Source organism: Podarcis liolepis (genome assembly GCF_965112155.1).
Source record: "Podarcis liolepis genome assembly, chromosome: 3".
Taxonomy (NCBI): Eukaryota; Metazoa; Chordata; class Lepidosauria; order Squamata; family Lacertidae; genus Podarcis; species Podarcis liolepis.
Window position 1 is genome coordinate 34633540 of NC_139557.1, and position 15864 is coordinate 34649403.

At 44.6% G+C, this 15864-nt stretch overlaps 1 protein-coding gene across 2 annotated transcripts in view; it reads left to right on the forward strand.

The window, feature by feature from the left end:
- Positions 1–3636: 3636 nt before the first annotated feature.
- HCRTR2 (hypocretin receptor 2) overlaps positions 3637–15864 on the forward strand; it is a 30055-nt gene continuing 17827 nt past the window's right edge. For both annotated transcript variants that reach the window (XM_083495652.1, XM_083495653.1), the window contains exon 1: positions 3637–3972. In XM_083495652.1, coding sequence (XP_083351778.1) covers positions 3678–3972 — 295 coding nt within the window. In that variant the 5' untranslated portion in view covers positions 3637–3677. The remainder of the gene's footprint in view (positions 3973–15864) is intronic.

Genomic DNA, 15864 nt, shown 5'->3' on the forward strand with positions numbered 1-15864 from the left:
GCTCCCATAGACTAGAGCTACAGTCACCCAGTTCTGGTCCTGGTCCTGGTCTGTCAGGTAGGAGACAAAGCCGCACCAAGCCACACCTTAGCTCATATCAGGCATGATAGAATATGCTGGTAGTGTCAACCAGGCTAATTTAAGGCATTTTTTCATTGGTACAGCTCTAGAAAACCCGTCTTAGCCAGTTGGGTCCAAGTGAAGGATGATCAAAGTTTTATGAAAACAGGCAAATATATTCAGTGAGAATTTGACATTTCTCTTTTCTTGTAATGCTCTGGAGTAATAAATCTCAAGTTCACACAAGGCCATGCCTTTCGTGTTTCTCTTTGTGGCTGGTACAATCTGTTCAGCCTGCCCCAAACATCCATCTCTAATAGTTATAGCAAGCGCATCCTCAACAGAATGGATATTTACTTTCATTTTATCCTCCAAGGATACTGTATGTTTACCGTGACTGTTACAAACAATTATCCTTTGGGCATTTTGCTGTCGTTTAGGGTGAAGCTGTTCATTTGTCTTGCATATAGGTAGAAGTCCTTCTTTCCTTGGCATTCTGTACAAGGCTTTGCTGCTCTTTGACTTAAGGGCAAAGTGCACAGAACATTGTGTGTGTGATCAGTACACAATTGATATGTTTGTTGTTTAGGGAATGGCCAGGCAAAGAGGGAGGAATGCTGTTGCATCTTTAATTGTATAGAAGACAGAATTTCAGCAGGCATATCTTGTCATGCCCTCTTTTCCACCTGCAGTTGTTTTTTTAAATAGTTAAAGGATCAAGGCTGTGGCATGAAGGAGAGATAGCTCTTTCCTTGTTGGAGAGCTGTGAACTTTATTCTAAAATACTAATATGTTGGCAAAACTATGATTCATAAAGGTATTTCAGTGCTTTAAGTTGCTTCATTATCTTCACGTTTTTTGATTTCTTTATCATCTATATGATGATAATAATAATGTACTTTAAAGGAAGCATTGTACACCATTAATCCAATTTATTCATTTCAGTTGCCATTCTCCTGAGTCTGTTATTATTAACTCCCTGTCTCACTGGATTGCTAATGAGCAAATTCAAACCCTGATTAGAGGATGCAACTGACATGGGCGCATTGGCCAGGAATTAGTTGGGTAAGTGTTAAGATTGATTCGATCCCCAAATTAACCACATTCGTGTAACAAATTACATCTGGATGAGGCACCAAAGGAAACACACTTTCAAATAAAACCGTTTTGTGATTACCTTGTTCCTGCAGCTGGTGCATTTGGGATTAGTCACACTGGTCTTCCAACTAGTGGATTGGGACCAGCATGAGCTCTACCACCATGCAAATATATGTTAAAATGTTAAGAAATGAGCCCCCAAATGAATGTCTGGGTTAAAAGTGGGTCCTGGGTCCAACAAAGGTTAAAGATGCCTTGCCTAGACCATAGGTTCTTCTTGTCCATGTTATTGTGGCAGTACTTCTGTCAATATAATTGATTCATGTGTTCAGGTTTTGTAGATTTCTAAATATTCCCTGTCTACTCTGGAAATTTCATCTGCAGGTATCTAGAAACTGAACATGTGAATCAGTCCTACTTCAGAAGAGTTCTGGATCAGCCTGCTATTACACTGTATATTTCATTCTGCTGAAAAAAACCAAAGACTGCTGTCACCATAATAGATTATAGGATTGTAGAGTTGTGCTGTAAATTGGTTTAATTGTTGTTAAGGTCTCTGCTCTGGGTTCTGTTTTCTGGTTTCTCTTGAATGCAGCTCCTCTTCTGAGGTGGCCAGCCACATTTGGCTGTTTCCACTGTGGCCAATGGTGCAGACCTAATGAGGCAGCAATGCCAGCAGGAGAGTTTAGAAGAGGCTTACATACAGTATTTTTCGCTCTATAAGACGCACCAGACTATAAGACGCACCCAGTTTTTGGAGGAGGAAAACAAGGGAAAAAATATTCTGAATCCCAGAAGCCAGAACAGCAAGAGGGATCGCTGCACAGTGATCCCTCTTTCTGTTCTGGCTTCAGCGATAGTTGTGCAGCCTGCATTCGCTCCATAAGACACACACACATTTCCCCTTACTTTTTAGGAGGGAAAAGGGGCATATTATACAGCAAAAAATACAGTACCTCACTATAAAATCCTCTTCTAGGCTTTTTTGCTGGGTTGGAGCCGAATTACTATCTACCTAAGTCTGGGATGCCTAACTAATGGTCTTCCAGATGTTGTTAGATTACAGCTCTCATTAAACCTGGCCATTGCCCATGCTGGTGGGAGTCCCAGTACATCTGGAAGGCTACAGCTTCTCCCTTCCTGCCCCAGCACTCAAAACAGCCACCATTCCTGAGAGTTCCACGATGGGGTGAGCTCCCATTGCCCGGTCCCATATCCCGCCAACCTAGCAGTTCGAAAACATGGCGAAGTGCAAGTAGATAAATAGGTACACCTCTGGTGGGAAGGTAAACAGTGTTTCTGTGCACTGCTCTGGTTTCACCAGAAGCAGCTTTGTCATGCTGGCCACATTGACCCGGAAAAACTGTGTGCAGACAACGTCAGCTCCCTCGGCCAGTAAAGCAAGATGAGCGCCGCAACCCCAGAGTCGTTCATGACAGGACTTAACTGTCAGGGGTCCTTTACCTTAAAAAAAAATGGAGCAGATTGGGGAGGGGAGGTAATTAGCCAAGTCTGGATTCTGCAATGGACTGGCATGATCTGCAGCTCCCAGACTAATGTGTGGATTGAAACACAGTCCTGATTTTCCGATTTTGACTCCAGCAAATTTCATGAAGTGCTCAGTGAGGGCTGTCATTATTTTGTATTCTTTTCAGTAAGTATTTGTTGCTCGGTGCTGAATGGAAGGGTTTGTGTGGCAGCCACAGGCAGTGAAAAAGAGTCTGAAAATGGCCCCTGGAACATACAGGATGTGATGGCATCCACTCACTTGCACAGAAACTGTTTGTCAAAATTTTTTTTTAAAAAAGACTTTCCCAAATAGGGACAGCCATATTCCCCCCCCCCCCAATACACTGTGCATGTGAGTCTCCCAGAAGGCCACAGGTGCTGGTGCCCAGGAGGTAGGTTGTTCCATAGAGTGGATGCCACTGTAGAAAAGTCCCACCCACTGGTTGCTATCAAGTTGAAATCTATCACCTTGGGAAAACAATGCTAGAGAGGTCCTGGAGAACAGGAAAGAAAAGGCATGCAATAAGAAATAAGGGGGGGGGAGATGATTTGTGTAATCAAAGAACAATTTCCCACATGGTTGTCAAGTGCCCGCAAATACCCTGTGCAATGCAGATATACAGAATAAATGTGTAATATGTTAGGAGTCCTTACAGGGATCATGAAATGAGGATTAATATAGGAGGCAAACTGTGTCCATATGTATGTATGTATGTATGTATGTATGTGTGTGTGTGTGAAAGAAGTATTCTGTGCATTCTCTTCTTCACTGCAATACTGTGATTTGCACATCCTGGCTGAATGAAGAAGCTGGAAGCATGTGCTGCTTTTGTTGCTCGCCTCTGTGTCGCTGCAGCCTCTGAGTGTTTCCTCCTCTCTCCTGGCACTGCTGCATGCCTCTTTCCACTGGGAAATCCTTGGTCATAGAAGTTGCAGTTGGCGCTGGGCAGTTTCCTCCCCCCCCCTTGTTTCTCTTTTCTCTGCACATTCTTCTGTCACATAAACTATGGATGGATGGGCTTGATCACAGCCTGAACTACTGGATGGTTGGATTCAGATCCAGAGCTCAGCAAATTATGTCTCTAACTCAAGTGGAGGAAGGCTTCCCATCTTGTCGAAACTGGTCATCTAATATAGAGCTGAATGGCACCCAGGAGGCTTTTGGAAACCCCTCTGCAGACTATGATGAGGAGGAATTTCTGCAATACCTTTGGAAGGAATATTTGCATCCCAAGGAATACGAATGGGTTCTGATTGCTGGATATATTATTGTGTTTATTGTGGCTCTCGTTGGAAACATCCTGGGTGAGTAACATTTTGTATACTAGACTCCGATAGCTATTGTTATTGTTGTTATTATTATTATTGGATTCTTTTGATTTATTGGTTTTGTTTGTTGCTCGTATGGGATTTTTTTTTTAATGTTGTGTTTTTATATATGTTGTAAGCTGCCCAGAGTGGCTGGGGAAACCCAACAAGATGGGTGAGATGTAAATTAAAAAAATATATTATCATCATCATCATTATTATGATGCTTTCATACCATCTTTTTCACACCACTTGTATACTGTACTGATAAAACTTTAAAAACCAACCGTACAGCACTGAGATTCAGAAATATTATTTCTTTTTCTGACTGTGGAAAAGATTTCTATTTATTCTGAGGGTTTTGACATGTGTAATCTTTGTTCTTTTCTGTTGGGATATGATTGAAGCATTTGATAATACACCCATTTGAGACTGTTAGAAATGTCATTTCCATTTTTTTTTAAAATTATCTGATGGTAAGCATATTTATTTGAAGGATTTCAGTAGCCTTTAACTTGTTGAGGCATCAGTCTTATACTTAGTTAAATAGAGTAAATATCATTGAACTCAACAGATATTACTTCTGTTCAGATGTGCATAGGATTTCACTGTAAGTTCATTTCATTAGAAAACATGTTCCTAAATCCAGACCTTGTAACAAGTCAGTAATAAGTGAGGAACACTTTGATCTTAAGCAAATTACATGGAAGTAAGTCATATCAAGTTCAGTGAGTTCTCAGGCAACATATTCAGCTATTTCGTTTATTGGGTTACAGACTGAACTGCTGCCTTGCTTTCCAAAGGCAACTGGTGTTTTTTATTGCTGTCCACAGAGGAGGGGTGCTGAATTCTTCAAGCCTCATTCATATAATCAGAACACATCTTTCTTCATATGACACTTTACTCTAGTGGTTCCATTCATACCAAGAGAATTTTGAATGACGAGTTCTACTTCATTCAACAGAATTCTGAATGAAATTCTGAATGAACATTCAGCTTGAGAAAGAGAGCAGCTGTTCTTCACGGTTCTCAATACTGATGGCTCTTGTATCCCATAGTCTTGGTGGTGTTATTTAAGACAATCTCAGAGCTTAAAGCTGCCATTTGCCGCATGCCAGTTGCAGTTTGCTGAAGTCAGTGACAACAGTATGAAAAATTGTATGGAGCTTTGGCCCTCCCTGCGAACATATCAATTGCTGTACACATATGGTGTATGGGTTTTGAGGATGGGGATGGGGAGATAAAGTTAAACCCATCCCTTCTATATCATCCAGCGCCTGTTCAGAAGGGACAGAAGAATTAATCACTAAAATTCTGCACCAATCCAACTCACAGCCCTAAGGGGAAGTGTATCTGTGAGAAATGGGAAGATGAAAGTGAAGTTGGGTAAAGCATGGTAGGTAGGGTAGAGATAGTATAAAAATCAGGAACTGAGGGAAGAAGCAAACACGAACAAGAAAGGATGAAGCATTAATTCAGGCATTATAGAAACAAAGGAAAGGTGCATGTAAATGGGAAGTAAGGGAGCAGATAAAAGCTGATAAAATGATAGATAACGAAATGTTGTTTAAAATGCATGAGATGATTTGAGGGAATGACTGATCCACATTGTTTGTGGCAGGATCAGGAAATACATAGGAAGAGCAATGTCAAATAGGGGTGATGAGGAAAGAGGTTTTAGAACTCTCTGATGAGCTAGAGCTGTTGCGAACATTCCAAAAAGCATGCTCAGGAATGTGTTTGAATACTCCAGTACATTTGTGAAGCAAGCATGACCCAGCTATTGAAATGCAAAGCACCCACTGCTGCTATTCCCTCCCCCTTAGCTACTGCCTATAAGGACCACAAACCAGATCAAGGTAAGTATTAGTACTGCTCTACTCTGCCTTGGTTAGACCACACCTGGAGTACAGTGTCCAGTTCTGGGTGCCACAATTTAAGAAGGATATTGACAAGCTGAACATGTGCAAGAGAAGGGAGACGAAGAGATGAGGAGAGGGAATGTGGAACCAGGCATCTGGCTGAGTTCAACCGGTGTGAATCGTGAGAGGCAGAGCTCCCCACTTCCCTCATCCACCTTATACAGAAGTCATAACTGAATTCTGTAAAGCAGGTTAAGAAAGAGGACATCACACAAACATCCCAAACTAATCCAGTTACAAATCAGTGTCAGGGGAGCAGGTTCACCAACAGGTCAGAAGGGAGACTCGGAGACTCAAAGTAAAGTCAGTTGTTTTATTTAGGAAATTAGTATGCAACAGAGATCACACAGGCATGAAAGACTTGCTCTTAGCACTTCCTCTTCCTGCTACACCTCCTCTTCTGGACGTCTTCCAAGCAGACACAAACTCTGGCAGGGAGAAAATATGAGAAAATCCAGCATACCTAAGACAGGAGGGTCCCTAAATGTCAGGAGTGGCTCTTCAGAGGACATAAGAGATTGTAACAGGAAAGAGCAATCTTAGTGCTCACACAGAAACCTTTTCAGTCAAAGACTCTATCATTGTGATGCCTAATAATTTGCAACAGGTGAGCCCTAATGAGCATAGTTACAGATAAAGAGAGGCAGACATTCACTCTTGTCTTGAGTCTAATCATTTTGAGCAATATTTTCTTGTATTATTGATTTAGGCTGCAGTTCTATACACACTCACCTGGAACTAAGGCCCACTGGATTCAACAGAGCAGCTAACACAACCAATTTGCTAGCCATTAGAACAATGAATACATTTCTCATTTTAAAACAGTGTTGCGTTTCTATTTTCCCTTCAGGATTTTGAAGGCCAGAGAGGAGCAGATTGGTGCTGCATAGGCTTTAATCCCATAAAAGCAGTGAGACCGTTCATCAGCAAAATCCTCAGTAGATCAATAATTTGCTTTTAGTAGTTTGAGCCAGTTTAACTGGATGCATGTGCTTTGTGGATTAGATGCTTAGGTCAATATTAAACTGCATGGCACCAGCACAGCACCGCGTGGTTTAATTAAAAAGTAATCAAATCTATATTAAAAGCGTGAGTGCTATAACCCTTCAAAGAAACGTGAGCATTTCCACATTAGGAATTCACTGCACTGGTATCACCGCCTTTATTTCTGATAATCTGCTTACCCTTCAGATGTTTTGGACTATAACTATAATTTGCCCCTGTCCATTGGCCAATGCTAGCTGTGGCCAATGGGGTTTGCTGCCCGAAATGCCTGAAAGGCACTAGGCTGGCGAAGGCTGCTCTGTGCCTTTAACACAGGACTGACCCAGGGCAAAAGACAAGATGGCAGCCACCACCGTTCCACCCACTGAAGCTGGTTGGACCTTAATAAACCAAGAGCTGAACCTTAATCCCAACACTGGTGATGGGATGGCATAACCCACTGTAACTGAGGCAGCAGCACAGATTGGAGGGCCCAGGAGAATCTACATGGCAACAGTTGGGTATGGTTGAGGATTCAAGATAACTGTGAGGGGCCAGCAACTGCTACCTCAGGTAGCTGTCTCACTCTGCCTAATGATAAGGCCAGCCCCTCTTTAACAGCTCCCATTGACAGCTTGCCACACACACAGTTTTCCCAGCATGGAGATGCAATGATGAAGGGCTATGCTTCTGCTGAATTATTTCTGGCATATAAAGACAAAGGTTTGTCTCTGAAAAGTATGGCAAGAGAATCACAAAGTCCTAGTGCATGGGTAGGCAAACTAAAACCTGGGGGCTGGATCCAGCCCAATTGCCTTCTAAATCCGGACTGCGGATGGTCCGGGAATCAGAGTGTTTTTACATGAGTAGAATGTGTCCTTTTATTTAAAATGCATCTCTGGGTTATTTGTGGGGCATAGGAATTCATTCATCCCCCCCAAAAAAAAAATATATAGCCCTGCCCCCCCCCACAAGATCTGAGGGACAGTGGACCGGCCCCCTGCTGAAAAGGTTTGCTGATCCCTGTCCTAGTGGGTGTGGAATTAGTTTATCCTGCACATTTACCACTGCATTTCCCCTGACCTCATTTCCTTTTGAAATAAGCTCTTAGTTTTCTTTGAAGCAGCATTCCTAAACAGCATGAAATCAGCACTCTGGCAGATATCTTTTCATTCTTCCCATTGAATAGTCCAAGTGAGATAGCTTTATTAAATCCTAAGGAAGGTAGGTATTTCAAGGGTGGCTGAAGATGTTTTGCTGCCCAAGATGAAACAGTAAATCACAAGGTAGGGGACCTTTTAAAGCCAGGGGGGCATGTTCCAAGAAGAAGAAGAAGAAGAAGAAGAAGAAGAAGAAGAAGAAGAAGAAGAAGAAGAAGAAGAAGTAGTAGTAGTTTGGATTTTATATCCCACCTTTCACTCCCTTTAAGGAGTCTCAAAGCGGCTAACATTATCCTTTCCCTTCCTCCCCCACAACAAACACTCTGTGAGGTGAGTGGGGCTGAGAGACTTCAAAGAAGTGTGACTGGCCTAAGGTCACCCAGCAGCTGCATGTGGAAGAGCGGAGATGCGAACCCGGTTCCCCAGATTACGAGACTACCGCTCTTAACCACTACACCACACTGGCTCTCTGAGGACATCTTCTAGGGGACAAATTCTAGTGGTCGATAGGACAAGATGCCAAAGTGGACAGAGCAACAGATGTAACTTTCACCTTTGTGCAGAGGTTGCATTTCAGCTATGCAGAAGTCAAAGGGATACACATACTTATCCACTTATCCATTCTCCATCCAGACATTATCATCACTCAAGGACACATTCTGGTTAGGCAAAAGCCTTTGAGGAAGGTATGGAGCAAGGCCAGTGAATGGTGTGACCTGGGGAGGTATGTATTCTATGGTGAATCCTGAGAGTCAAGCAGAGAGATCTGGAGGCCCCAGTTGTCCTCAGGCCTGAGAGTCCCCATCTCTTCAGTAAATAGTACTTCCCAAGTCAAGGTACATAATGTCTAAGGAAAGCCAGTTCTGGAACCTCAGGCAAAACAAATATCTGCAAGCAGCCCACACTTGCATCAAAAATACAGTGATAATAAATTCAATAACCAAAAATTCCCTGCCCTTTCATGACACCCAAAACCAGTTACTTCGGGCAGCCTTCTCAACCTGCCTAATGGTAAGTAAGGCCCTGATCTATGTGCTTTATAGGAAAGAACTGGTTTAAGTTGCACTGCATTCTTCATTCAAGGAATAGGGAGAATTTGGGCAGAAACTGATAGGGAAAAATGCAAGAGAAGTCCTATAAGTCAGTATATGTTGACAGCAGTTATGAGGATGAACACAGCAGCGACAGCCAACTGCCAGATTGCAGTGATGTAAAGGTATCAGAGCTTCTGATCTGTTGTGGATGCTATTTTCCTGCCTCTCTTGAGAGGGTATCTTTGGGTTATCTCTTTTGTCCTCCCTCTCTCTGAAGCCTCTCAGATTTCATATCCTCTGCAAATGCAATTTATGGCTTCAATAAAATCAGCAATGATTATACAGAAAACTTCATAGACTTCTAAAAATGAAAGTTCCCTAAGGTGATCACTTGAGACCAGAGGTGGCTAAACTGTGGGTCTCCAGATGTTGAAGGACTACAACTCCCATCACCCTTGACCATTTCGCTGTGCTGACTGGGGCTGATGGGCATTGTAGTTCTACAACATCTAGAGGTCCATAGGTTAACCACCCCTGCTTTAGACCGTATGCTTCTGAATAGCAGTTCTGAATAGGAGAAGAGGTAAACAGCAGAGGACTTGTGCTCATGTCCTGCTTTTGGTTTCACATATGCTTCTGGCTGGCCAATGTGGGAAGAGAATGCTGGACATCTATTCTGGATCATATAAAAACATCCATAGGTCTGCAATCCATAGAAGCAGCAATGGGCAAACTTCCTTCGGACAGTCCAGTGTTGGGGAAATGTGCTGTCCGCTTGAAAGGAAGCCTCTCTTATGCAAACCAACTTGCACTTTCTGTCTGGTGGTGCAGGGGAAAGAAGGCATGGGGTAGGAGAACGTGACAGTGAGGTTGGAAGTAGCCTATGAACCACCAGTTGACCATCCACATTCTACAATTTTTTAATGCTATGAACACTCTCTATCTCTCTCTTATGTGTGATGTCTCTCATTTGTAGCCCATCCTTTCTCCAAGGAGCTCAGGGGTTTGTGCAGTTTATCCCATGTACAGGACTAGCCTTGATGGATATTGTCAGGGCTGCCTCAGGTCTCAGCTCACAAAAGACCAACGCCAAGTTCTTCTTATATACAAAGATGTTTATTGCAGTTCATTATTCGCTTCACAACCGAGGCGCGCAGCCCCACGTCTGTTACGCTTAGACCGTTGAAGTCCCCTCTGAGTCAGTCCCTCCCCTGCACCAGTTTAAGAGGCTTACGCTGCTCCACCTCTTCCTTTCTTTCCTTTTCCGCGGGGTCTTCCTGCCCACTGGGGTTTCGCCCCTCCTGGATTCCCCTGACGCGGAATCCCCAGACTGCTCTTCCCCCCTCCTGCGGGCTTTGGGACCTGGCTCCTCCTCCGGGCTCCCTGTACTTCCACGCGCCTCCACATTTGAACTTGGCGCGCGCGCCCAACCTCTAACCTTCCTTTTGACAGTTACACTACTCCCTTCACTACTCCCCTCCCCTTCCGGGAGGGTGGCTTGCTCCGACCTCCCTTCCTTCTCTGCTGCCGGAGCTGCTTCCCCTGATACACTGGAACCTCCACCCCCTTCGCTGCACTCTGGCGGGGAGGCTGGTCCTGACGCCCAGCTGCCACTTTGGGATCCCCCACTGGCCCCCTGCTCCTGACACGTCCCCCCTGGCGCTCCCCTGGCCTTGACCACCGGCGCCCCCTTCTGGGAATCCTCTGATTCGCTGGAAAGACTCATGGAATCCCTTGAGTCATTGTCATCCTCTTCCTCGCTGTCCTGGGATTCATCCCCATCGCTCTCCATCTCCTGCCTCCCCTGTGCCTCTGTCCCTGAACCCCTGACAGATATGCTCTGCCTTCACATCTGGAGGTAGTATGCTTCTGAATACCAGTTTCAGAAAAGATGGTGGAGAAGTGTTCTTGTGCTCAGGACCTGCTTGTGGGTTTCTCACGGGCATGTGGTTGGTCACTGTGAGAACAGGAAGCTGGACTAGATAGGCCTTGGGGTGGTCCAGCAAACTTTCCTTATGTTCTTACAGTAAGTTGATGGCAGAGGAAAGTCAAGCTGATAAAGTTAGGGCGCGCACCCCCACCCCCCCCGCAATGAGCTTCATGTTGAGCAGGGATTTGAACTCCTGTCTAGGAGACAAACTCCCTACTCAGCTGCTCATCCTTCTTACATGTGTGGGAAAGCGGGGTTTGCTGCCAAGCCCCACGCCATCTGGGATCATGTTTAGAACATTCCACAACTGTGAGGGTGAAAGTCTACAGTGGAGGGTCTTCTCTACTTGAGAATTTAGAACCCTGCACATGATTCTAAATTAAATTCTAAATTCTGGGAGCCTTGACCAATAGAAGCAGCTCCTCGCTGCTGTGCAGAGCTTCACCCTCACACTCATGAGATGCTCTAGACATGATAATGGTAACGCACCAGATGAAGTGAGGCTTGAGGTCAGAGAGAATAAATATACCAGATTAACATTCATTTTCAAACCTCCTGACGTTGCCGTATGAAAATTCATGATCCATGTCGAGTAGAAGGTCAAAATAAATTTTCCAGTGGCCTTTTGGATCTGCAAATTAATTTCAACTATGAACTTTCCTGAGCTCCATCAGCTGACTGGAAACTCATAACAAGCGATTTAACAACTGGTGTACCCAAAGGTGACTCCATTCGCTTTGCATGTTAAGGAAGATGAGAATGTTCCATCATTTGCACCTTGCACCAGTTTCTCTGTCAAATTCTTGTATATGTGAATTAACTTGCCTGGACTTTGAATTGCATCCTGTGCTTTATATACCCTCCAACATTTCTCCGACAAAAATAGGATATCCAATTTAATAATAATAATAATAATAATAATAATAATAATAATAATAATAATAATAATACCCCACTCATCTGCCTGGGTTGCCCCAGCCACTCACGACAGCTTTCAACATATATAAAAACATAATAAAACATAATAAAACATTAAAAAGCTTCCCTATACAGGGCTGCCTTCAGATGTCTTCTAAGGTTGTATAGTTACTTATCTCTTTGGCTCGAGGCTTGCGTAACTCCATACCCTCCAACATTTCTCCAATGAAAACAGGGACATCCCAAGGAAAAGTGGGACACTCTGGGATCAAATCAGAAACCGGGACAGCTTCTGTAAATCTGGGGCTGTCCCTTGGCAGGTCAGGCTTTACAACCATGGTTGACCTCTTATGCAGGTGTCAAGAACCGCTTGCCACATGGAGCAAAGAGAAAGGCATCATCCAGGAAGATTTACAGCTGATATATATAAAAAAAAATCCATCATAGACCCTGCCAATGTGCTGCTATGATTTTTGCTAGATGTAGCCTTGAAGTAGCCAGTGTTTTGCAAAGTGTGTTGCTACTGCTCCCTTGGAGAGAGGCCTGCTATGCCTAGGCTCCCTGCTCACTTCCAATCAGCACTTGGAATTTATCCTGCACTCAGATTTAATAATGGTTCACCTCTCACCTCACTCGAAACCCATCTAACCACCGAAAGAGTGAGTGGGTTTTTTCTTTTAGTTACTGTTTAAGTGCACATGCCTTTATATCTCAACAGGCTCTTAGTAAGATGTCCTTCAAGAATGTCCTTTATTTCTTCAGTAGATGAATAAAGGCCATATTTTTAAGTGTCCTATTAAGCTAGATAAAGAGATCTACGCTCCCATTTCACAACTGGCTCATGGATGATGGTATCGCAATACGGCTGACTTGGTCATGGTTTTTTGCCAAGCTAGCTGGGCATTTTTGCATCCATCCCAGGTGTGAGGAAACGGTGTGCTGATAAGCTCCGGGCATGGCGCCATCTCTGTACAAGATTTATTTCTCAGCTTAAAAGAAGTTCATGAGAGTTCAAACACAAACGTCCATACTCTAGGATTCAGATGAGTCATCTGCCCTCTTCCTGTGACGTTGCCAGCAGACCCATCTCCGGAAATCACGCCTCCTCTTTCCTCGGCCCTGTGAGTGGCTGGGTCCTGCCCTAGGCTCCACCCTGCCAGTTTCCTCCTCTGACGAGGAAGAGACACTGCTGAATACCGGCTTGGGCTCTCTATACTTGTCTCCCTCCCCCATCGTTTCCCTAGCAGCCTCCAATTCCCTGACACCAGGCCATGTTCAGAAGCCATGTGCCGAAGCTAAGCAGGTATGGGCCTGGCCTACGCCTGGATAGGGGGACACATGGAAAGTGGGAACTCCATACATGTGTCCTTGAGTTCCAGGAGGGAAGAAAGGCAAGTCAGAAAAGTCATAAATTTGTCAAATCTACCCAGTGGCAGCTGGTGTCCACTAGACCTGGTGGAGCAGCTAGGATGCCATGGGGGGAGTACGGTCACAGGGAAGCAGCCACCTTGTTCTGGTTTTCTCCCCATCCATCTTCCTTGCAGACACTTATAGTGGACACTTCAGCATTGCAATTCTTAAATAGCACCTGACAAAACTGAAAAGTGTCTTACTTTGGTTCAGGGGGGGCGGGCTGTTGCTTTTTTGCTGTTGCTGCTGCTGTGGGTTCATGCCAAGGAAGCTGCACATTGCTCCAAGATTGCCATGAAGAGCTTTATGCTCTGGCCCAGGCCACACTTGCTCACCTGCCTGACCCACTGTGGCAGAAACTGCCCCTCTCCACATCTCTTTTGGCCTGGCCAGGCAGCAGCTGTGCACAAGGTGAGGACTGCAGCTGAGGAGTGCAGCAGGTCTCTGACCTGGACAGAGTGGAGCGCTGCATTGCATTGAAAAAATATTGCTTAAAAACCAACTAGGCGTATCTGTGGGATCTGGGTTTGTTTACCCTGAGTTTAGATATTGCACACAGTGCTGTAATGCATGCAGCAATCCAGCAAAACTCTTGCCCAAGACACGCCCTCTGACATCTTCTCACACAAATCCAGGGCACACACACTCACACACCACATCATGCCGCCTCCCCACCGCAGCCACCCCCTGCCTGCCACATTCACTGTGGCTGCCCCCCCCCCACATTGTCACCTTATCTTCACCAACTCTTTCTCCTCCTCCTCCTCCTCTTCCTCTGCCACGGGAAGTGGTGTGCCTGCTTCTGGAAGTGTGCTTCTGGATGTGCTGTGCCAGTTCCTGGGAGTATGGTAGCGGGACTGTTGTGTGACATTCATCTGAGTTATTCACACATTTCTTATGTTCTGTGACAGCTGGCATTTTATTGCCCTTCGGTAGGTTTAGTATTGGGTACGCAGGTGGCGCTGTGGTGTAAACCACTGAGCCTAGGGCTTGCCGATCAGAAGGTCAGTGGTTCGAATCCCCATGACGTCAAAGTGCAAGTAGATAAATAGGTACCTCTCCGGCGGGAAGGTAAGCGGCATTTCCGTGCGCTGTTCTGGTTTCACCAGAAGTGGCTTAGTCATGCTGGCCACATGACCTGGAAAAACTGTCTGCAGACAAACGTTGGCTCCCTCGGCCAATAAAGCGAGATGAGAGCCGCAACCCCAGAGTCATCTGGGACTGGACTTAACTGTTGGGGGTCCTTTACCTTTTACCTTTTTAGGTTTAGTATAAACCTATTCTTGAGCCTGGGGTTAAGGAGCAGGCCTGGACCCCTCACCATCCTTGAATTTGTGATGCTGGTGGTGATGCTGGTGGAGAATGCTCTTCCATCAAGCACATGGGCACCTCTGCTTGTTATTTTGTCACGGAATCTGTCTCAGTGGTGTTATCTGTGCAGCAAAAAAAATGGTGGAGAAAGGAATATAGTGGTGGTTTTTTGCACACATAATGTTCCTTCTGTGGTTTTGGGGAGTACCCATTCTTGAGATTCGTTCTTAGAAGCTGGAATTCCCCTAGTGCAAGGACCAGGACTTTGCTAGAGGCAAATCCTCGCCATTATTTTATTGCCAGGATGAAAAGGAGCAGGCTGACACATTGTGGCAAAATGAATGAACTGCAAACACTTCAGATGTTCTTCAAGCAAGAAAGTGATGAAACAAATTAAGTATCCCCCCCCCCTACTCCTCCAAACTGCAAAATAAATCCTAAGAGGGAGAATAATATTTCTATTGTCATGATTTTGCTAGTCAAAAGCAGATTTGAAAATCTGATGCCAAAAAACCCCCAACTATATGAAAAAATTGTCAGTTATTTGTTGTCTGTTATGTTCACTGCTATATGCATTTTAATGCATACTGTCTTCCAATATCGGTTGGAGAACTGCCTCTCAATATTTGGATAAGTGTGAATTTCACAGGACAGCTATATGTGCATTCATACGTTGTATTGGAAAATGTGGCTTAAGTGTGAGAACCAAACCAAGTTCCTTCCCCATCCCTACTCATGAGTAAATCCCACCAAGTTCATTGCGGCTTCCTCCATAGTAAGTCTGCTCAGGATTGCAGGCATCACCAATCAACTAGATAAGCACTGAGCCAGTTCCAAGATGGCGCAAATCCCTTCTCATTCTGTAATCCAGCCAAAATTATAATCTCATGTGGATTCTTGAATATAAAAATTGGAACTCAATTCAGATAAGGAAACCTATGAGATATGATCACAGTCTACTTTGGAATACCTGGTCCTGGGAGGGTGGTACTGCAGCCATGACTTGCTTTGTGAGCTGCTCAGAGGCATTTCATTGGACGCTACTGAAACAGAGGGCTGAAGCCCATGAGCCATTATTTGAACATTCATTTTACTGAAGTGATTCTAAATCCCTTGGGGAGAGTGGTGTGTGTGCGCACACACAGTAGACCCATGCTTTCATGTTCCTGTGCCAGCTGACCTCCATGAATTGAAGAACAGAACTCTGGATTTGGAAGTCC